Genomic DNA, 24,099 nt, shown 5'->3' with positions numbered 1-24,099 from the left:
CCTTTCTACGGCGGGGGGAAACTCAACAAACAATCGACCTGTGAGCAGCTACGATCAAAGAATTAACCCGTTTAAAGTCTTACAGTGTAACGTTCATTTTGGTAGGGTTTTGGGGACACCTCTGGTAGCTCCATTGTTATTATACAGGGTCTGTCTATGGTCTGTTAGATCTGCAATTCTCAGAATTCTGTTAAAAAAAAAGGAATCAAAAAAATATACACGGACGTACCGCTCCCAATCAAATGCTGCAGAGACCTAACTGCGGAGCATTATTTTTGGAAGCAACAAAATAGTCCTCAGAAACTGTATGACTTGATAAAATAAATATATTTTCCAGTTCCAAAGCACTTCTCTCTGAGTGCAAGTGTCAGTGACAGACAGACAGAGACAAAAAAATAGTTTTTAGATAAGGATCAAATGTGTAAAAAAAAACATTTATGTGGAATGGTTATTGTAAAAAAAAAAATACACCAGTGAAAGATTATATTAAAAATAACTTTTCCTTAATTGAAAAAGTTACACAGTTATGACTTTAAATGCGAGTTGGGTTTCCTGTGAGCTTCAAAACTCAGGCAGAGGTCTTTCCAAAAAAATGGAATTAAGAGCATTGCATTTCATTACGCCTTTATCACATCATTCCAAAACCCAAGCCTCCGGAGAGAGACAGACAATCCGCAGTCAGACAGAGAGTCTGTGGCTGAAGGGGGTGCAAGGCTTCAAGTAGTCTCACGCTCTACTTAAAGCCTATGTGGTATTGGTAAGATTTGGAGAGAGCTCAGCCAAGATCAAAAGGAGAAGGCATCCTTAACGGGCATGAGTAGCGCGGTTAACCCATTAAGACCGGGAACGCATCAGTGTCATTTTTTAGATTTCTTTGGGCTATTCAAAAATAGCAGATCTACAAGCTCATAGCACGGCACCGAGTGCCGCGCTATGAGCTTGTAGATCAGCTATTTTTGAAAAATCTTGAAAATGTGTCCAAATCTTTGAATATATATATATATATATATATATATATATATATATATATATATATATATATATATATATGTATATGTATAGCTTCTGGGGGATTCTACAAAAAGTATTCTAAAATGCCACTAAAACAGTTTTTGAAATGTTTCTATATCAGTGGTTCTCAAACTTTTTTCATGTCAAGGACCCCCAAAATTATATATATTTGGCCGCGGACCCCCATCTCAAAATATGTTGTTCCAGGGACCCCCCAGAAGCAAAGGTTTGAGTAAAAAAAAATGCTTTTAAAAAACAATATATATATGTACTATATATATATATTCAAAGATTTGCACACATTTTAACGATAAAAAAAAAATAGCAGATCTACAAGCTCGTAGCTATGAGCTTGTAGATCTGCTATTTTTTAATAGCCCCCCAAAAAATTACACAGATGCGTATCCCGGTCCTAATGGCTTAAACACCTTCAATGTAATCTCCTCACTTTCCCTTCCCCTTCTTTCTCTTTCTATCTGTCTGTGAGAGTGCAGCGCCGGGGCGCTGGAACTTGGCGTTATCTAACCACCCAGGGCAGACCCCAGCCTTTCCCCTGTGATAAGTGGTCAGCGGCAGGGCTGACAGCAAAGGATAAAAAAAAAAAGCCTTGCAGGGGTTTCACGTTCCTTTTGTCCCATCCGGAGACTCTGACCCAGAGAGCCCCTCAGCCTGTAAGCTGGCAGGGAGCTGAAGGTTTATGGTTGAGTAAGGCTTTTCAGCACGAGGGAGAGACTCTTTAACGCCTAATTTATGCTCTGTCGCACCACGGTGACGCGCACCCCAAAAATAGCCAAATCTACAAGCTCACGACACAAGTTGCGAACTTGTAGATCGGCTGTTTTCTGCATAAGACACCGTTGTGCGGCAAAATATAAATCGGGCTTAAAAAGGTGTCCCATGTGTTTCACATATACAGTATGAACATACACACACAATGTCAGTGGTGGAAAAAGTACTCAAATGTTTTACTTAAGTAAAAGTATCAATACTGCAATATAGAAGTACTCTGTTACAAGTAAAAGTCCGGAATTCTAAATTTACATGAGTAAAAGTACCAAAGTATTGGTATCAAAGTGTACTTAAAGTACCATAAGTAAAAGTACTAAAATGTTCGAAAATAGCAGATCTACAAGCTCACAACGCGTCGCGATGCGACACGTTGAGAGCTTGTAGATCTGCTATTTTCAAATAAAGTGGTTAATGTATGTTTCATAATGTAATCATTTAAAATAACTAAAGTTTTCAAATAATTGTAGTGGAGTAAAAGTACAATATTTGCCTCCGAGATGTAGTGGAGTAGAAGTAAAAGTATGGACAATTGGAAATACTCCAGTAAAGTAAAAGTACCTCAAAATTGTACTAAAGTACAGTACTTGAGTAAATGTACTTAGTTACATTACACCACTGCACAATGTATACACAACATATGGTCAGATCGTGTGTGTGTGAGATCATATTTGTGACACATAAATGGCACCTTTAGAGGCTCCCCCACCCTAGATAGATGGGTAGATAAATGGTAGATACGATCGATAGATAGATCAATCAATACTTTATAGATATAGATAGATACATAGACTTTCGAGACATCATCTTTGAGAAAAATGTGAAAAGCATACAAAGTACTGTAGGAGAAAGAAATAACGATAACAGAGTTTGTCTTTCTGGGCTGAGGGCCCAGAAAACTATAGGACATACTCCTGCGCAATAACATTTTTATTAGTAATTTACATGGGGGAATCAGCATATCTTCAATCCTAACCATTTTACAAAGACCTACGAGGTAGACCTTAGTCTGTCTGGGCTGAGGCCAGAACATAAACGGATTCTCTCTCTCTTTCTCGCTCTCTCTCTCTCTCTCTCTCTCTCTCTCCACTGCAAAGCAAATTGTTTGCCCTGCCTGTTTTTCTTCTTCTTTTTTCTTCTAATTCCTTCTTCTACGTCTCTCACCCTCTTTCGCTCTCTCTCTCTAACATCTGCTGACCCATTTTAGAACAACACCAAAGAAGGGTAGGGGGTAGGGGGGTGGGGGTTACCTCCTGCACAGGAAGCTATCTGTACCGCTCTGGGGTTCATGTAAAGAATTTGCAGGAGCAAGGAAGGTATAGATTGTATCAGAGCATGTGCACACACACACTGGAAAAAAATAACAATGGGGTGTTCGTTCAAAATCAGCTTGAGAGTACTACAGGTCCATTTTTAACCTCCTCAGGAGTCAAATTGACACTCAGGTTTTTGCTCTTGCACACCTGCTTTTATAGTTTGAGTTGTAGTTAGTTGCGTGCGGGTGTCATACACTATTTTTGTTGCGCGACACCGGCACACAACCAATATCGAGCATAAGCTGCAACCTTGAGAAACTCACACACACACACACACACAGCGCCTTTCTATTTTCTCAGAATGTAAGAGACTGTTGCAGACAGAACACAGTTCACGCTATCCTCCTTTCCTTCCTCGTTTTTCAGCCGTAAAAAGACTTTAGAACATTTCCTTTGGAACACACTCCACGGGTTTCTCAGTTCCAGAAAAAGGTGTGTGAAGTATCTTTTTACGTCCTCTTGCCACGCGAGGCCAGGTGAAGCCAGATGTGAGGGGCTTTAGTGAGTCTTAAGTCAAAGTAAAAATACATCTGTCTGAAAAGGGCCAGGTCAGAAAAATATTGGTATGAGAGTACTGAGAGACACGCCATTTAAAAAAAAAAAAACACTGCACACACGCATGAAGAACTGGATGAGTCAGTGCTTTTGTCCTCCACATTACTTTAAACAAAAACCCACAAGCACTCACTCTGAATCCATCCCATCCATCCCACAGATTAGCCATCTTAAACAAGAGTTTTTAAAGCACAGCACAGCACAGTACAAGTGCCCTAAAACCAACGGAGGCCCACAAAAAAAACGAGCACATGGCCAATAGCAGCAGTGAGTCTATATAAAAGATGTGTGTCACATTCCAATAGTGAGTTAGCAGCAGCTCATACATCTGGCTTAGGGAAAAGGAGCAGTGCTCCTCTCCAGGGGATGCAAGAATTATGACAAGACCTCCCACAGCCCCGGCATCTAAGCCACCCCCTACTTTACATTCAATAAAGTGCCAGGCAAGGGATTTTCTACATGAACTAGTACGGAATAAGAAATAAAACCCAACCAGCGCGCGCAGGGTGAATGTATAACACTAGCATAGCCCTGCCTGTACCCGATGGCTGGCTTTTAGTTTCCTGATATCAAAGACATCATAACAGCACAGAGGGATGTTATACCTTGTAGAGACAGATGGAGACAAACACACAGGCAAGACGTTTTGCGTGTTGTGGGTTTTTGAGAAAGGTCTGCTAGGAGGAGGCCTACGGGTGCTGTCACTGTGATGCTGTATATGCCCACTCACTGCAGCCTTCAGGCTACCGGTGGAGTCACACACACACACACACACACACACACACACACACACACACACACACACACACACACACACACACACACACACACACACACACACACACACACACACACACACACACACACACACACACACACACACACACACACACACACACACACACACACACACAATGCTCCTCTCCCAAACACTCTTCTGGTTCCTCAACAGAACAGTCAGCAGCATAAGAATAGGTCTTTTGGAAAACACACTAACAAACTGCCAGCAATACCAACAATAGACGAACGGGAGTTCTTAAGAGTTCCTACAAAACTAGTAATATCTTGGCAGGGGCTGAATAGTGACGAGCAGCAGAAGCTAAATAGAGAGGACAATATGGAGGATTAAATAACTTTGCAGCAATGACAATGGCGCTGGCCCCTGCACCCCCCCTCTGCTCCAGTTTGGGAAGTTGTTGGCAGGGAATTGTAATGGGCTCACTCATACAGGCAGTGGGCGCTTCCTTCCTCATCTGTCACTGGCACTGAGGTATTACCATACAGAGAGCCCTGCTTAGCCCATTAAGGCCTGGAACGCGTCTGTGTCACTTTTTGATTTGAGCTAAAAAAAAGCATTATTTTACACTTTGGCTATTCAAAAATAGCAGATATACAAGCTCATAGCGCGGCACCGAGTGCCGCGCTATGAGCTTGTAGATCTGCTATTTTTTGAACAATCTTGAAAATTTGAGCAAATCTTTAAATATATATATTTTTTCAAAGCAAACATCTGTAACTCAAATCTTTGCTTCTGGGGGAGATTCTACAAATGTCTTCTAAATCCTAGTTTTTTGGAAAAAAATTAATAAATATGTTGCTATAATCAGTGGTTCTCAAACTTTTTCATGTCAAGGACCCCCAACATTATAAGAATTTTGGCCACGGACCCCCATCTCTAAATATTTTGTTCCAGGGACCCCCCAGAAGTTGTTAAAATGTTTGCTATGGAAAAATAGATATTCAAAAGATTTGCACACATTTTCACGATTTTTCAAAAGAAATAGCAGATCTACAAGCTCGTAGCGCGGCACTCGAGCTTGTAGATCTGCTATTTTTGAATAGCCCAAATTAATCTTAAAATGACGCAGATGCGTTCTCGGTCTGAAAGGGTTAGACAGCACACACATACACACACACGCAGTCGCGCGCACACACACAGGCACGCGCGCCCACACACACACACACACACAACGTAAGCCGGTTCATAGCCAAGATTATCTGTAAACAGACTTTTAAGCGATCAATTTCTCTATTACCATAATTTGATCTTGTGATGGATGGGTGGAGAGTGGAAACAAAGTCCTCTCTGAATTAAGTGCAGGCACAATTAAAATGCCATGATGGCCAATGAAATAACTGTGAAAGTAGATCAGTCTCTCTGCCGGTGGGTTTTAAATCGTAGCAATAAAAGCACGAGACAAGTTTGGTATTCAGATCGTATAACAGAAAGGAAAATGGGTATCGCTTACCATAAACTTATCATTATCAGGTGCAATATAAATTACAGAGGGGTGAAAGGGCTGAGGGTGGGAAGGGCGATATGAATACTATAGAACATTATCTCATCGCAATTAAAACATGTCCTGATTACTCCTCATTTAGAGGAAAGCATAAGGATTCACCTGTGAGTGTAGGAGTCTTGAGACAAAGAACACTGTATCAGAACAATATATGAAGCTTTTTAAGTGCAGAGGACGTCATGCAAGACATGAATAATTACATCCCTCTTACCTATTACACAGTAATAGACAGTGGTGGAAGAAGTACTGACATTTTGTTTCACTTAAGTAAAAGTATCAATACCACAATGTAGAAATACTCTGTTACAAGTAAAAGGTCAGGTGTTCAAAATGTACTTGAGTAAGAGTACAAAAGTATTGTCAACAAAATATATTTAAAGCACAAAAAGTAAAAGTACTCATTATGCAGTATGTCCCATTTCACAAGTTCGTCATGAATACAAATCTTTTGAAAATAGCCGATCTACAAGCTCACAACGCATCGCTTTGCGACGTGTTGTGAGCTTGTAGATCGGCTATTTTCCAATAGTAACAGGGGTCTCCCCTGCTCACCAGCTCTTTTCTTTAGTAAACAGAAAATGCCTTTTCAGGTCAGGATACCAATTTTATCCAATCAGGAGAGAGAACTCACACGGCATACAGGACAAACAAGTGAAATTGGAAGTGATGACACAAAGGACAAAGCAGAAAAAAACGGAACACTATAAAATTGAAGCTTATAAATGGGTACTCTTTGGACGGGTAGGACCACTACTGGTTGACAAGAGGTATTGCATACAACTCAAATGGAAATAACTCGCCTAACGTGCTGTCCGTTATAGCTCAACAGTAAAAATGTTGGCGCCTTGCATACCTGGAACGCATCTGTGTCACTTTAGATTTCTTTGGCTATTCAAAAATAGCAGATATACAAGCTCAGAGTGCCGCGCTATGAGCTTGTAGATCTGCTATTTTTTTTAAATATTGAAATATTCAAAAAACGTTTAGGATTTAGAAAACATTTTTAAGAATCGCCTCAGGTCTTAATGGGTTAAATCCCGGGTAAATGTATTTACTCTACTGTTGAGACAATTAAAGATCTGTCCTAGCCTCGCGTAGCCAGACTATATCACTGCGTGGATATGAGTCTGGTGCTTCTATGAGGACGTTTTTTTTCCCAGGGGGCGGGATCAAAACAATGGCTCTGGATGCAATTGGTTAGACCTACAACCAACTACCAATTACAGTCTCCCATATTTGAATACTGGGCCCGATTGGTCGCCCCAATTGGGAGCAGGAAATGGATTCACAACGGAGCGGTGCCAGAACCAAATCGCTGAGGCAGATTCGTCTGGTCCCCAGGCTAGATCTGTCCCTAGTGTGACATTTCCGTAGGCCTATCAGTAGTCCGTAGTAGGCCCTACAATAGTCTCAATCACTTCACAATCTAAGAAAAAAGGAATTCTTCACAATTTTAAACGGGTATAAAAGTCCAAAATTACATTCAGCCCTATTAAATCCTTCATTTCAATGCTTCCAGTCTCTAGAGTGAAATATGACTTTCAGCAAAGACAATATTTAACACGGTGTCGGAGCCTACGGGCAGTTTCAAGTAATGCATCACTACTCGTGTCACCTTCAAATAATTCCCTGGGTATATACAGAGGGTGGGGGAGGCGGAACTTGGCTGCATGTAGTTGTGGTCTGAGTTGTCCTAAGATTGCCTAACCACCAGCAGCACCAGGCCTCACAAGTCTGACGTCAAAGTGTCGCCCCCAATGCAATGTGTGCCCTTCTACCCACCCAACTCCCCCAGTCCCCGTGGTTAGGTAATGACCTTAAATTTTGATTCCCTGTCGAGCTTTTGTCCGCAGCATAAAAGCCTGTGCTTATTGCCCCTCCTCCTGTATGGCAGCCCCTGACTCCTATACAGAGTGCTGTCGGCTCTAATGAACATGTTGTACATGGTGACAGCCAGGCCTAGCTGCCCACTGGCTGACTCTACACACTCTGGAATATAACAATAACACTGTACCCGCAGCATGCCGGACAGACGCACGGCCTTGTTAACCACATGACCCCCAACGTAGTGGTTCTCAAACTTTTTAACTCCGAAGGACCCCCCTTACTCTTGAGAGTGTACAAATGGAACCTAAAATGGGACCCGTATGGGCACATTTGGTTCCGTCATTTGTAGCTGCTACAAAGCTACAATAAGTTGAGCTGGTTTCAACTTCAGCTACAAAGCTACTACAAAGCTGTATCTGCCAGTATGAACGCAGCATCAAAATCACACATTTAGCAATATCTGGAGTTACAATGTGGCAACGGTACCCAAACCTTCATCAACGTTGAGGCAGCGCAGGGACAGGTCTCACAGTGCATAATATACTGGTGCTTACAACAGTTGCCTGTGTGTTCATTTGTTGAAGGTGTGGAGTGTGAAGAAAAGTACACTAAAATAATTATCACTTTTCCTGAGGCAGTATATTTATTTACTGCATCCTATGGGGCACGGCATAACATGAGCAAGCTGTCAAGACGCAATATAAGGGAACACTGGCAAGTCAAAATATTAACATCTTTTTTCTTGCACCTGATCACTGCCGAGCATTTCCTTTTATTGAATTGCTGCTGTAAAACACAAACAAAGACAGATCCTGTGAAGGAGGTGTACTGTTTTTCATCTCTGGCCTCAAACACAACAAAACTATCACTTTGCATAAAATACAACAGAGTTTTCCCAGTCTGACATAGAAAGAGGCACTAAAACAAAAACAAACAAACCGTGTCATCTTCAAGGTAGGCAAAAAAACAGGGTCTAAAAGCCCCACTTTGGGGTGCCAGTGGTTAAGGCACGTACCACATACTAGGCTCTGATGCCAGCGAGTCCTGGGTTCGATTCCCGGGGCCTGCATGGCGGACCTTCGTTGCATGTCACTCCTGTCTCTTTACACAGTGGAATATCAACTAAAGGCAAGAAAAGACCCCAAAAATAAACACACAAAAATGTACAATAAATAAATAAAAGCTCAGCTCGTGGGCTGTTTCCCCTCTGGTCAATGGCTAGGGGCTTTTGTTAAAACAAGGAAGTCTTATGAAATGCCTTATCATTGGCCAATGAGAAAAGGGGTGGGGCAAAGATTCACCAATGCTGTAGAAATAAGCCCCACATCGGGGGGGCAGGGCTAAGCCACACCAATGGGAGCCCAACAACACCACCCCAGGGGCCCACAACCGACCTAATGACCAACCAACCGAACGATCAACATTCCTTGAGCATTGCCGCTAGCGGTGGGGGGCTAAAATTGTCAAGTTCCAACTGAGGGTGGCGCTAGAGAACAGATCATGGGGTCGAATCAAATCCAAATAGCAAATTTCATGGCAATCCTCCAATTAGATTATGAGATATTGTGTATATTGTGTATAAAGTTGTCATTTTTGGTCTGAGGGTGGAGCTAGAAGAAACCCCACAAGGTCACTCAATGGTTAGAGTTCATCCTCTGGGGTGTAGTAGTATTAGTAGTAGTATTAGTAGTAGTAGTAGTATGTGCTCAGCAAGTTTCATGGCACCCCGCCCATTAGATTTTGAGATATCTTGTTTACAACAGGAAACATTTTGGTCTAATGGCGTCGGTTGTTTCCTCTATAGCGACACCATTAGATCACCAAAGTCAACAGGTTTCATTCTCCGGGAGGGGGGGCAGGGGGGGGCACAAAGTTACGCAGCACATTCCATGGCAGTCAAGCCAGTAGTTTTCGAGATATCGTGTCCGGAACCAAAGTGTTGGACAGATGTACTGACAGCCATCCTCAGAGCCGCCACCACCGCTACGCTAGCCGGTGGCTAAAAAAACAACAACAACACGACATTTATATAGAGGAAGGACTGGAGATGAGATTTGAAGAAGAGGGAACAAAGACAGGGCTCGCCGTGTCTAGATACTCCGCCTGCACGGACAGATAGAGAGGGAGACAGAAAAAAAGAAAGAGCGAGAGAGGGTGGTGTAGAGGAGAGACAGTCAAGAGAGGCAAAGTGGTGCCTGTGTGGCGTGAGAAAGCCCTGTGTTCTCTGTCTGTTGATAGGCCGGTGAGGCTGAGGAGGGCTCAGGCCCCACAGACCAGGGGGATTTACGGGGCTTTGCTCCTTCCTCTGGTGGAAGCAGTGTGCCCCTCCCTGCCCCTCCAGACCCTCCTGTCCCCCCGCCTGGTGCCCCTCTATGTGTACAACAAACTGGTTCCCATTATGGACGACTATGAGAGGCCCTCCCTGCAACTTTACTGTAAAAGGCTTGTTTCCATAAAAAGGAGATCAGGGCTCATGCAAAGCCATTTCCATTTTCTTCCTGCAGCCTGAATGCTAATCTGTTCCATTTCCACCACCAGTAAGGGTGAAAAAAAGAAAAAGAAAACAGGACCGGGTCTAATAATAACGGGCGTGGCTTCCCCTGTGGACGTCTGATGTCATGTCTATGATGTCATATTGATGAGATCAGACCCAAATATGGAGGAACGAGGGGGATGGTGGATCATGGATTATGAATTCACAAAATGTGAAAAAAACATTAGCCAGTGGTTGTGAGATCAGACAGACAGACTCGTCTAGACCAGTGGTTTCCATAAATTATGTTTAGCTACTTCTTGGAATGTTTGAAAATCTTTTGAAATGACAATTTAAAAAAAAGGTTTTACAGATTATGTACTTTCCTATTTTTACGACCCATAAAAATGGGTCTGCGATGCAAAAAAATACCCATTGTTTGGGAAACACAGTTCTAGACGCCTCGCTCCCCCCCCCCTGGGACCCACGCCATAAAAAGCAGGCATCTTTTCTCTTGGATCACTCCTTCAGTGATGTGCCTCCTCTCCGCTCCACAGGCGTTTTCCACCCTCCATCACCTCCATCGTTCCATCCCTCTGTCTGGCTCCTCAGGGTCGTCTTGGAGAGGCTGCCGAGGCGTGACAGTCGGGCCGGCCGGCCGGCCCACACAAAGGGGCCACAGACTGGCTGCCCTCCAGCTGGGGCCCAAGGGCAAGAGATGGGACAGATAACCTTGATGTGTGGCCCATGTGGCCCACCTCGGGCACAGCTGCAAGGGAGATGATAACTCAATCCTCCCCCCCCCGTCAGAACTTCCTTTAAGGCTTCTGCCACGGTCCAGGGCCACAGCATCCACCGCCAAGTACTGTACCAGTATATGTGTGTGTGTGTGTGTGTGTGTGTGTGTGTGTGTGTGTGTGTGGGGGGGGGTTGGGGGTGGACACTCAGCACTACAAACGCTACGCTGAGAGTGCCTTTAACCTCTATAGGCATGGGTCCATCTATTTCATCACAACATGACATTCCATGGGATATCCCCTCAATATTGCATTCCTGGATCAAGACGGGGAAAACGGTGAGGTGGAAGTTGAAAACTGGGCTGGAACTGTGAAGGAAACGTCTGATTCCACTTAGCTTGTGTGTGTGCGTGCGTGTGTGTGCGTGCACGTGTATGTGTGTGCGTGTGCGGGTGCGGGTGTGTACAAAGTGTACGGAGCTGACTGAGACGTCACACACCGTTTCAGGTCCGACCCTGCTGAAGGGAGGGGCTGGACATTAAGCAAGCGATAATTGTGCTGAATTATCATCTCATTTTCTCACCCTGAATGGAAGTGGTTAACCCATTGAGACCTGGAACGCATCTGTGTCATATTTTGATTTGAGCTAAAAAGCATTATTTTACACTTTGGCTATTTTTGAAAAATCGTAAAAATGTGTGCAAATCTTTGAATATATATATATTCTTTTAAAGCGAACATTTTGAAATCAAATCTTTGCTTCTGGGGGTCCCTGGAACAAAATATTTTTAGATGGGGGTCGGCGGTCAAATACATATCATTTTGGGGGTTCTTGACATGAAAAAGTTTGAGCACCACTGATATAGAAACATACGTTTTTTTTTTTAAACGGTTAGGATTTAGAAGACATTTGTAGAATCGGCTTCAGGTCTTAAGTGGTTAACGCAGCGCGTGAATAGAAGGGCAGCCTATTTTGCATGATCCACATGCAGTCCACCCCCTGCCTCCTCCATGTCCAACAATCAGGGGCAAAAAGTTGAACAGAGAATTAGGGGGGGTGGCCAACTGTTGCATAACTGTCGCTGCTGGGCAGAAACCTTGTATCTCCTTATTTCAACTTTGTATGGTTTTTTTTCTTGTCGTACAAGAGTGTCGAGAAAAGGTTAGCGAAAAGATCTGATCTACAAGCTCACAACGCGTCGCATAGCTATTTTAGAAACATATTAAAGTGTGTCTGTGGGTTTTGAAAAATATCGAACCAATGACAAGTATCAACACGTGCTTGTGACTAAATCAGGGGTCAGTCTTCAACGTTTTCAGGCCAAGGACCCCCTAGCTGAGAGAGAGATGAAGCAGGGACCCCCTCTATACTGTACACAATTGTGTTTCAGTTTAAACTTTTTTTGTTTACTTGGTCTGCTCTTTTTTTCCCTCTACACCTATACCACTTTGCCAAAAATAGCCGATCTACAAGCTCACAACGCCTCGCAACGCGAGGCGTTGTGAGCTTGTAGATCTGCTATTTTTGGCTAAAGTTCTCCTCAGAAAAGGGGTGGTAGGGTTCAAGTGGTTAAGGTAAAAAAAAATAATCATATCACACAAAGATTTGACGGACCCCCTGTAGTAACTCTGAGGACCCCCTATGGGTCCCGGGACCCCCTGTTGAAGACCCCTGGACTAAATAATAACTACATTGGATCCCATGGGAACAGGTTATCCCCCCCCCCACACCATTTTCTGAAAGGTAGCCGCTGCTTTGAGAGATACAAGGTTTCCAAACCCCGACAGCGACGATAAGGCCTTGGATCATGAAAAGGATTCCTTGATGGTAAGCACTTCTCATGACGGAGAAAGTGCTTACATCCTAGAGGCTTATTCAAACATCTGTTCCCATTCTCTGGCTCCACCACAATGAATGTGGCTCATGCAAGCGTCCTAATTGCACACAGGCCTCAGGGATTCTTGTCAGTCCCTTTCACAGTCCTTTCAGAGAGAGAGAGAACTGTGTGAAGATGGAATCAGAGTTGTGACACAGCGCATTCTGTTTTAAAGAAAGCGGTACGCATGCAAACTAAAGAGCAAACAGAATGATGCAAAATTAAACAGCAATATTAGAAAAAGGGTTCAAAAACAATGACAACTAATCCCTATATGCATCCCTAATATCGTTGCTGTCAGGCAGAGACCTTGTATCTCCATATTTCAACTTTTTATGATTTTATTATTTTCAAATGAATGCCCTTCTTCATCACTTCTTCAGAGTGTCACACAAAAGTAGGGAAAATAGCAGATCTGCAAGCTCACAACATCCCGCGAAGCGACGCGTTGCGAGCTTGTAGAATGGCTATTTTTCAATATTTTTCAAATTATTTTTAAATAATAAAAAAGGAACGGTTTTGCACATACACGGTTCCCACCCGACCGCAACGACATACAACTTCCTTTCCACAAAAGATCATTTTGTCGAGGTGTCAACTGTCAAGGCATTTGAGTCAGCATTGAGTGAACTATTATTTAAACCGTTTGTCAACCTCGCACTCGGTTATTGTTTTGAAATGTCATGGCCTCATTACATTATCTTCCACTATCCATCCAAACCCGCACAGCAGGGAAATAAGGAACAGAAAAGAAGGGAATAAAGACATTGGCTTACTGCTGATGCAGAACTGGCAAAACAGACAGAAATAGCTTACAGTGCAAGATGTTCCAACACATTTACTTCTGCTCTCTGATCCTAATCTGTTGTAGGTGAAGCCCTTTCCTAGTATTTTTGTGTTCTCTCAGGGAGAAAAAACGGACGGCCTCCACAGGGACTCCTGTGTAGTGTACTAAATGCAAGCTCAGCAAGAGGGAATATATGAAGTGAACCCATTACACATTACAGGGACGACAACAACAACCAGACAACTTTAATTATGACATACATCTTTCTGGCTCCACACCTCACCAATCCCATGTGGATCCCTGGTGCTGTGCACCACTAGCAGCGACAACAAACGATACAAAACGACCAAGCCTGGTCAGCTACACTGTCGCAGAGTCGCCATTCAAGTGTTGCTCAATAAGCGGGTTCACGTCACAGCATATGCATGTCCTTGTGTGGGAGCCATGATGAGTGACAAAAGGAAATTATTATTATTGGGTTAAAAAGAACAGGTATCTTGGCTGACCGCAATAATTTGTTTCCCCCCATTACAAGCAGGAATTGTGTGGAGAGGACTGGAAATGGTGGAACATAAACATATGATTGATTGACGCTTCACTACGCAGTGAAGCTTCAATCAATCATGCGGTTTTTTTTCAGTTCCACCAGTCAATGGACGTCAGTTTGTGTCTTCATGTTGCTGAAATCCATTGAAAATGGCTTTGTTGTAGGCTGTCGCTTTGTCGCTACTGGTATGAATGCAACACGAGTGAGGTTTCCATCTTCAGCTGTGGTCATTCTATATAGGCAGATTAGGCACCCATGCACCCTCATCCCCTCATTACCTTATCGCTGCTTACGGTAACGCACCGAGACTGCCTGCAGGTATTAATAAGCACCAGTATTGCCAGAAGCACAACCCATCGTCGGGCTTGTTTAGAAGCCAACCTGCTGCTCCCTGAGTCAGCCACTTCCTGAGTCCTCAGCCTGTGTGCAATAGGGCTGGTGAATTAATATTCGAATTTCGAATATTCCTCGAATATGGGGAAAATATGTATATTCGAATATGAAAATTAATATTCAAATGTATTAAAAAATTAAACTTTTTTAATTAGTTTATTTGACAGGGACAATACCAAAAACAATGTATCAAGTTATAAAAACAAACAAAATATATGTTTTATTGGATCCGAGCACTCGATACATTGTTTTTTGTATTGTATCTGTCAAAAAAAAAAAAATCATATATTTTTTTATAATAATAATAATAATATTCGAATATATTCAAATATCTGCCAATTTTTAAGACCAATATTCGAATATAATTTCTGAGGAAAGTTGACAGCCCTAGTGTGCAATTGAGATGATCATTGGATCATTTGAAACCATTCGAACCCTAGCGTCCCTATTCTGGGGGGCGAACATTCGGGTGAAAATAGCTGATCAACAAGCTCAAGTAAGAGATTGCGATTGTAGATCAGCTATTTCCGAGCAAGGATATTTAGTGTGGAGTGAAAACAGGAGGGGGGCCTAGTATAGAGCCCTGGGGGACTCCGGTCAACAAAGTATAGGGTTTAAGTTGTTAAACCGTTTGAAGACACTCAGGCAAAGGGAACACATTGCGGTCCATGGGGCGAGGGGTGACAGGGTCACACCTGCAGACAGGGGCCTGTGCAGAATGATGCTTGCTGATGGTTATCTGAGCGTGCACAGGGGAGGCTGGGGCGATATAGAAAACACGCTGGGAGGCCAGGGACCATGATAACCCTGTATATACAGTAAGCTGGCAACCTGCCAGAGCCCTCACCTATTCATTTAGGATGATAACAACTGGCGTAGTAGCCCTGTGCACATTATAGCTGCATGCATGCACACACATGCGCCTCCCCATGTCCACATGCTCCGATTCACCGGGAAAGAAACAAGACAGGGAGGGTCTAATGACGCCGGCACAGCTTCCATGCGGATCTTGGACTTCACGTGGCAATCATAAAGACAGTCGTCATCTATGACGGCGGTTCTCAAAGGTTTTCAAGTCAAGGACCCACAAATTGATATGTATCTGGCCGCAGACCCCCATCTGAAAATGTTTTGTGCCAGAGACCTCCAGAAGCAAAGATTTGGGTTCAAAATGTTTGCTTTAAAAATAAAAATATATAAATAATTCAAAGATTTGCACACATTTTCACGATTTTACAAGCTTGTGCGCGGCACAAAGTGATGCGCTATGACCTTGTATATCTGCCATTTTTGAATAGCTTAACTTCAGTAAATATGGTTAAAGTGGTTAAAATGATTGTGACAATACAGTATACAGTATTAACTAACTTTGCTGGGGACCCCTGGAAGTGGAACCCGCACCCCCCTAGGACCCCTAGCATATCTATGACACCATATTTGAGCATGGTTTCAGCCCATATCTGACGGCCATTGACTTCCATTAAAGACTTAAATATTTCAAAAAATATAATATATATTTGACAAAAAAAATGAGGTGTAGAGTTACTTTCGTGGCCGACCGGCAGTGTGCACAATGAATTTACCACAGATCTGTCCAGCAGTTTGCCAGATCAGCCCCAGACACACACACACACGTCACACGCGCGCACACACGCACACAGACTCACAAACAGATTCACAGACCAGACTCATTTTTAGATGGCGCCTCCTACGGAGCCATGTAATAAAAATCATCATACCGTAGTTTTGTAAAAACTGTAAAAATGTCAATAAACTTTATATTAGTCTGTCCATGGGCTGAAACTGAGGCTTTTACCCAGTAAACTGAGGCTTTCCTTGTAACTCTGAGAGGATAGAAATGTAACCAAATCTGGACCCATGAATTGTGTCCTTCCTACGAGACACAACAACAACGAGCGCTTGGCATCATCAGCCGCCACCTCGAGCACCGTCAGTGTTGCCAGATTCTGTGAGAGAAACAAGCAACCAGGTCTAGGAAAACAAGCCCAAAAGAAGCGACTATGAGCCACATGAGCACTTTAAACATATACACCAGCTATTGGAAAACGGCAGATCTACAAGCTCACAACGCGACGCGTTGTGAGCTTGTAGATCGGCTATTTTCAAATCAAATCTTGGGGGGGTAATTATAATAAGCAGACCTGGCAACACTGAGCACCGTGCGTCAAAGCCCGACGTGCCTCCATGTCCATCCAATGTAACCACTTTACAACAGTGTGCAGAGCTCTCTGTCTTTACCCCCCCCCCCCCCCAGCATAATTACAGCCTGGAATGAACGGTTGGGGGGAATGACGGTGCAATTAGTGCCTCCAGACGTTATGACACTGAAGGGAGTGCTTTCTTCCTGCGTATAGGTAGCAACGCTGCAGATCAAAAAGATCCTCGCCAGACTAAACCACACACATTTATGAGACCCGCCACTATGACGGCAGGTGAATTTATGGCCGTCGTAAAGCAAACAGGTGGCATTTAACTCCGATGAAACTGGCCCGTATTCAAATCAGCGCTTGTGCCAACCGATTTTCGGTGCGCGGATTTGTTGGCTCTGAGGGACTTGCGGATTAAGCAGTACTCTCTACTCTCAGAGGAAAATATTGTACATTTACTCCAATACAATTATACAGTTTGATTATAATTGAACTGATTATACAGTTCAATTATACAAAACACACTAACCACTTCAGCCCTGTATATATTTCGGCTATTTGAAAATAGCCGATCAACAAGCTCACATGCAACGCATTGTGAGCTTGTAGATCGGCTATTTTCAAAAGATTTTTTTATACATTTTGAACTCGTGAAATGGGACATTCTGCACAATGACTACTTTTACTTTCATCACTTTAAGTTTTTTTAATAGAGGACTTTACTTGTTACTTGTAGAGTATATCTATCTACATTGCAGTATTGATACTTGTAACAAGAGTATATCTATCTACATTGCAGTATTGATACATTTACTTAAATAAAACATGTGAGTACTTCTTCCATCGCTGCAAATCAGCTCGTGCCAAACAGATTTTCGGTGTATGGATTGTTGGCAAGTTTCATCGGAGGAGCTTGTGGATTAAGATATGAAGAAGCATATAGCCCCGGTTCCCAATGGTTACTTTAATTTTTTTTTATTCCTGCACAATGAGTGCCCTTTTCAGATGATATATTGGCCTACTTAAAAGAAATCCCAAAAGCACCGGGTTGGCTGCGAGTGCTGCCTGCACTGTCACAATCTCTGATTTAGCGGATGGCCAGACCGCAGGGTGATCCTGTACAAAGATAAAACCACAGCCAACAGCCAGAGGAGGGGGGGGGGGGAGGGGGGCGCCCGCTGGCCTAGCGGTCCAGGCTGCATACCACATATAATATAGGCTTCTAATGAAGCCTGTCTGACAGCGTGCCGCGGGTTCGAATCCTAATCCCGACGACCTTTGCCGTGTGTCACTCCCCCGTCTTCTCCTCTCCCTGTTTCCTGTCAAACTTCACTGTGTACTATCATTAAAAGGCAGAAAACGGCAAAAATAAATCTTTAAAAAACTAAAAAAAACAGCCAGAGGAAGGAGAGCGGGAGATCAGGAGGAGAACGACGACGACGACGCTGGAGAGAGACGGAAATAAAACGACTCGGGAGAAAAAACACTAAGACAAAAGTGTGTTTGCCTTGTGAAATCTGGGTGAGGGCATACCTTGAAACCCAAGCTGCTGGTTAGTAATTAACTTGAACTGGAGATAATGTTGTAATTATAGTAGCATGCATGCACCACTCTGATTCCCATCAACATTTAACACACACACACACACACACACACACACACACACACACACACACACACACACACATAGACTGTGGTCAGAGGGCATGTCTGAACGAAAACTGTGGAGCAGAGCAGAACATTTTGTTTGCATCCATGTTTTTTTTTTAAATAAGCTCAGTTTTAAAAAAACGATTTAAAAAAGTTGCCTTGGGTATGTGGCCATCTTCAGACCTTCGGAGTGTATTAAGCAAACAGACAGTAAAACAAATACAAACAATTGAATACGGGACATTACATCCTGTGCATCAGGGGGTTTATACGACTGATCCCCAGACTGCCATATAAGGATAATTATCTCTGCCAGGGGTGGAGATTATGTTTTCACCCCTGTGTCAAATTTCTTGCGCAGACAGACCGCCAGCAGGCGAAGGAACCGAATTCCAAAATATTCCTTTCAAATCCATCAACGACACGACTATGTTATTTTTGTTAAGTTATCATCTCAGATCCGCCGTTCCCCCAGGCTATGGGAACTTCCATTCAGAGAACTCGGGAGGCCAGTCAGTCTGGAGATCTTCAATATGACATCAGTACTTAGTTGGAAGCCAGTCTGGAGCCGTGTGGAACTTTGTAGTCGTTTATGGCGTGGTTCCTCAGAGGCGAGCCGTCTCTAGAACCGGGGTTCTAGAGACGGGGGACCCCCGCCCCCCCACCCTGACAAGCACATGAATTGTAGGAGTTGAGGCATTACATTTTGTTTGACTCGTTTCCACAGATAAATATTGTGAAAATAGCCGATCTACAAGCTCACAAGCTTGTAGGTCGGCTAATTTCACAATTCTTGCCTCTTTCTTATATTATTTGACAATTTGGCCAATGTTTGACCAGTTTATATAGTATGGGTTGATTACGTTTGATGCAGCAATGGTCTTTTTTCAGGTATTAAAAGGTCCTTAAATTGTCCCTTCACTGTCATCTGGGGACCCCCCCCCCCCAAATCATGTAGGGACCCCCCTGGGGGTCCAGACCCACAGGTTCAGAACCACTGCTCTCTAGAAGAGGTTCTGTGCGTCTGTCAGGAGCTATGGCTGACATCATGCTGTGGGCTGGCACACGATGACGTCCGAGAGCCACATGGAATCCACGCTGTTATTATTAGACTACATCTTATTATTATAAATGATACTTTCGACAAAGTGTCACTTGAGCTCATAGCGCGTCACTTTGTGCCGCGCTATGGGTTTGTAGATCTGCTAAAATGTTGTAATCGTGAAAAGGTGTGACAAATCTTAAATTAAAAATAATAATAACATTTTTTGCTTCTGTGGGGGTCCCTGGGGACAACATATATTGAGATGGGGGTGCGTGGCCAAATACATATAATTTTGGGGGTCCTTGACATGAAAAGGTTTCAGCACCACTGATATAGCAACATAAGTTTTTTCAGAAACAAAAGTTAGGATTCAGAAGACATTTTCAGAATCGGCCTCAGGTCTTAATGGGTTAAACTAGCCTTTTACATGTTCATAGTCTGCTGGAAGGAGTATGTTTCATGCTGTTGCCTTCCAGTGGAAGAGGGGGGGGGGTGGTCTGATGACCTGCAAGCTGCTTAAAACCCCCTGAATGGAAAAGCGAGGCAGGAAAACAGCAGGGCTTTCCGCTCAGAATGAAGGTCTTTAATAACCTTTCAGAGACCAATCCAAACTCTACTGCATCTCTCCTGTATATACTGGTACGGTTCCCTGCACTGCAGCTCAGGATGAGCTTCAGCCTCCCATTCAGAAACCCTCAGTCTCATGTTTAATGGATGGAAGGATTGAGTGGAGAAAATCACAGTTATTCTCTGTCTTTCATTATCCTTAACCACTTAAAAAAGGTAGGGTAAGTGATTTACTTTGGTTAAAATAAGTGTTAAATAGCTCTATATTCTGATAGTACTCATTGCTATAGAGTGTTTGTTCAGTAAAAAGGAGTCTCCCATGTCTCTCCAGCTCTTTATTAAACAGAAAATGCATTTTCAGTGCTCTCTCCTGATTGGCTTACATTTTGTCACCTACCTGAAAATGTACTATATTCTGTTTACTAAAGAGCTGGAGAGACCCCTGTGACCGAATAAACACTCTGTAGCAATGATTACTATCAGAATAGTACTTTAACCTTTTTAACAAAAACAAAGAAATGACCAAAAAATATCACTTACCCTTCCTTTAACCACTTAGGACCTGTATACTTATATACAAATAGCCAGATGTGCAATCTCACAACATGTTGCGATGCGACACGTTGTGAGCTTGCAGATCTGCCATTTGTTCTTTTTTTCCTTTACATTTTGACAATGTTTAGCAATTTTTTTTAAATGATTGCCCATGATGCCATGCCCAAAATAGTGACGTCAGGGTTAGAGTGTTTAAAACGAACCTCGCCTTTGACAGCAGCTTGTTAGACTAACTAAAGGATACATAACGTACCATTACAGAGTAAAGACGTGCGTTAATTGAACTAACCGATATTCATGGCGATTGCCTCAAAGCCACGAGAAGTGTCTAATTGAGCAGAACAGATCTTGATGTTCTAGTCATATGCACTACTCTCCACGCTGTTCTCTTGGGCAAGATGAATCACACCATTGTCTGTGTCAGCAAACAACATAAGTGGCATGGAAATTTCACTCCCTTCAATTATTACTCGGGAGAATAGGAGTGAAATTGAGGAGCGACAGGTTGACAGAATTTTATGGGCTAAACGTGTCATATATATGAAGTTCTTCCTGGTTCACGGATTTATGATTACACATAAAGAAAGAAAAGAAAATCTAAACTGATTTAACTACTAAAGCCCTATATACTTAGTCGATCTACAAGCTCACGTGTCGCATTACGACTCATTGTGAGCTTATAGATCTACTATATTTGCAATTTTCGAACATTTCTTTATATTTTTGCCAATAATGATGAATGATTTTGCCAATAATGATTAATGATAAACAATTTCCCCCCAAAATGGGGATGCCAGGTTCTGAAAGAAAATCTGGTTTGTACAGAAGACTCTCAATAAACTTTGCATTTTGAGTAAACGTACACCATCACATACGGCAGGAGTACATTGACATTCAAATGAATCTTTCTTATTCATCTCCCAAGCAACACATTTTAGCACTGAAGCAGCAACTGTTTGAAATGGACTGCTCGGAGGCTGAACTGTGTGAAAAATTGGACATCTCTGAACGGAGACACTGACGGAACACAACAAAACTCCTGAGCCTCGAGGAGAATAGTATAGTAGATGACGTATGTGGGGAGGAAGAATCCAAATAAATTCAACTTTGTGAATTCCAACACCTACGGTTCATGTTTAATGGCTCTGTGAACACAGAAACATAACACAATTTATTACCCTGAGCTATTTCACACATCGAACCCAACGCCCATCTGCTGATGGTTAATGGCGGTCACTCTGGTAATAACAGGCGCTCGCCAGTCTCCGTTGCTCAGCGCCATCGCCGCACGACTGCGAGAATCTTCGCGGCATGACAGATGCTAGGTGTGGCACATTCAGACACTAAAATGGCCATTAGCACCTCCATATAAACAGAGAGAGATTGTTTCGTTTCTGCCAGGGAGAGTTTATGGATCATATGGCAGCATAGAGGAAGGTTGGCAGATGTGTGCGGCGGCGGGGACAATACTCATTGGGACCACACAGATCCCTCAAGACTTCCAGACAAGTGCAGACATATCCCCGAACAGCCAGACTAAACATGGCTGCGTAATTAGAGCTATAGCTCACCAGAGAAGCCAGGGCACACGTTATAACCCTGTGACATTCATTGAAAAGGGCCTACCCTGACCTCTACCTCAGGCAAGCACATATCAAAGTTTGTATGTTGTCTCTTTTATCAAGTTTTATGTCTCTCCAGACGGAGAGGGGTCAGAGGGGCAACAATGTCCAAACTACAATAAAGATGGTGGCGCATCTAGTGTTTAATCCAGGGGTCTCCCAATGTTTTTCAGGCCAAGGACCCCTTAGCTGAGAGGGAGATGGACCCCCCTCCCCACTACATATGTATAAAATTGTGTTGCAGATTAAACTTGTTCTTAGATTTCATAGACAGCTTCATAGACTTGTTTGACAGCACTGTCACAAGTGCATGTTGGATTCATGTTAATGTGCTTGTTGCTTGTAGATCGACTATTTTCGGCTAATGTTCCCCACAGAAAAGGGATGCTAGGGTTAAAGTGATTAATGTAAAAAACAGGTTTCCATCACACAAAGATTTGGTGGCCCCCCTGTAGTAGTAACTCTGTGGACCCCCTAGGGGTCCCGGACCCCCTGTTGAAGACCCCTGGTCTAATCCATTGTGGCATCTGCTTTAAATAACCTTATTGATCCTGTCAACCAGTCAGTGTCCTACCCGACACCACGGTAGGACATTTCTCATAAGAATAGGAAGACCATCTCCAACCACTGCTAACATACTGTACCATACATATTGGTTAAATAATGTTTTATTTACTGGATTGTAGCTTTTAAACTGTCTGTGTCTAGAGGTAGGTAGTGATGCCATATATGCATATGTAATATGCTTCTCAATACGTGGAAAATATCAACCGAGTCAACCCTGACCTTTAGCTCAGTGACATTTTGGGGGGGAAATGTATTTTTAAAACAAGGTTGAAATGCAAAAGATTAATCTTCGAGAAATATTAATAGGCAAAAAACAGCCTGCCCTATAATAAGCCCGAAAGCATGGGAAAAGGTGACAAGGGGGAGGGGGGGGAAGCCTGCTGAAAAATAGATGTTTATTCCAGGCGTATACTTACAGATATCTGGCGATTCGTCTGATCCATCTGGACAGTCTTTCTCCCCGTCGCAGCGCCAGCCTTTGGAGATACAGGTCACCTGGTCCTTACATACAAACTGCTTAGGGCTGCAGGTCTTGGGAGCTGAAAAAAAAAGGAGGGGAAAGATGATGAGTCCTCAAATAAAGCCAATTGCGATGGGAACTGCTTTTGACTCACAAACAGTGGTCAGAGGAATTCAAACCCTTAACCCCCCCCCCCACATCCACTACACGTCTCAGTGAATGGAAATGACATTTCGCCCCCAAAGCACTGCAAAACTATCTATTTTCTTTCTTTTTTTCCTGTTTTTTTTCTTTTTTTCAAAGCCTGTCAACAAACAGTCTAGTTCTATTCAGGATTCCTAACTGGAATTTTTTTGCCGGCCCGAAGGAAGTAGATCTTTTGCCCAGCAGGGCAAAGTGACACGCAAAGGGTCAGCCCAAGTTCACCACTACATTTTGCATCAAAAGAACTACAGGGACGCCCTATTCAGAGAAAACCCAACTACAAGTCTGCTAGAAAGACACAGGGCCCTTTTAAGTTCAAAAGTTTGTTTGTTGTCTCCTCTTGAAAGATTGAAACTTTTTTTCTGCTTTTTCTTTTTTTCATTGCTCTGTAGATGTTTTTCAGCTTTTTTTTGCCACAGAGGCCCTTTCACACGTCTCACGGCACAGACATAACTGAGCATTCAATCACTGTCTGACCCTGTGGATATTGCCTTGCTTGCCTGGCGCGTTGTGAGAGTCAGCAGAGAGATTGTTGAGGTGAGCCGCATGGGGGTGGCTGCGCCACACAGCCTCCATGACCCGCTGGTATTCTGGCACTGCTGACATGGTTTAGCTCAGCCACACGTACAGAAACACTGGCTGGCAGGGGTTG

General features: G+C 43.2%; 1 protein-coding gene across 1 annotated transcript in view; it reads right to left on the bottom strand.

Annotated features, from left to right (window-relative positions):
* lrp1ab (low density lipoprotein receptor-related protein 1Ab) overlaps positions 1-24,099 on the bottom strand; it is a 165,553-nt gene that overhangs the window by 125,950 nt on the left and 15,504 nt on the right. Inside the window, exon 2 of the mRNA XM_080445809.1 lies at positions 23,200-23,322. Within this exon, the coding sequence (XP_080301935.1) occupies positions 23,200-23,322 (123 nt within the window). The remainder of the gene's footprint in view (positions 1-23,199; positions 23,323-24,099) is intronic.

The sequence above is a fragment of the Gymnoscopelus braueri genome (assembly GCF_963280865.1).
Source record: "Gymnoscopelus braueri genome assembly, chromosome: 12".
NCBI lineage: Eukaryota > Metazoa > Chordata > Actinopteri > Myctophiformes > Myctophidae > Gymnoscopelus > Gymnoscopelus braueri.
Note: the sequence above shows the minus strand (reverse complement) of the source record. Positions and strands in the feature narration are given on the sequence as shown.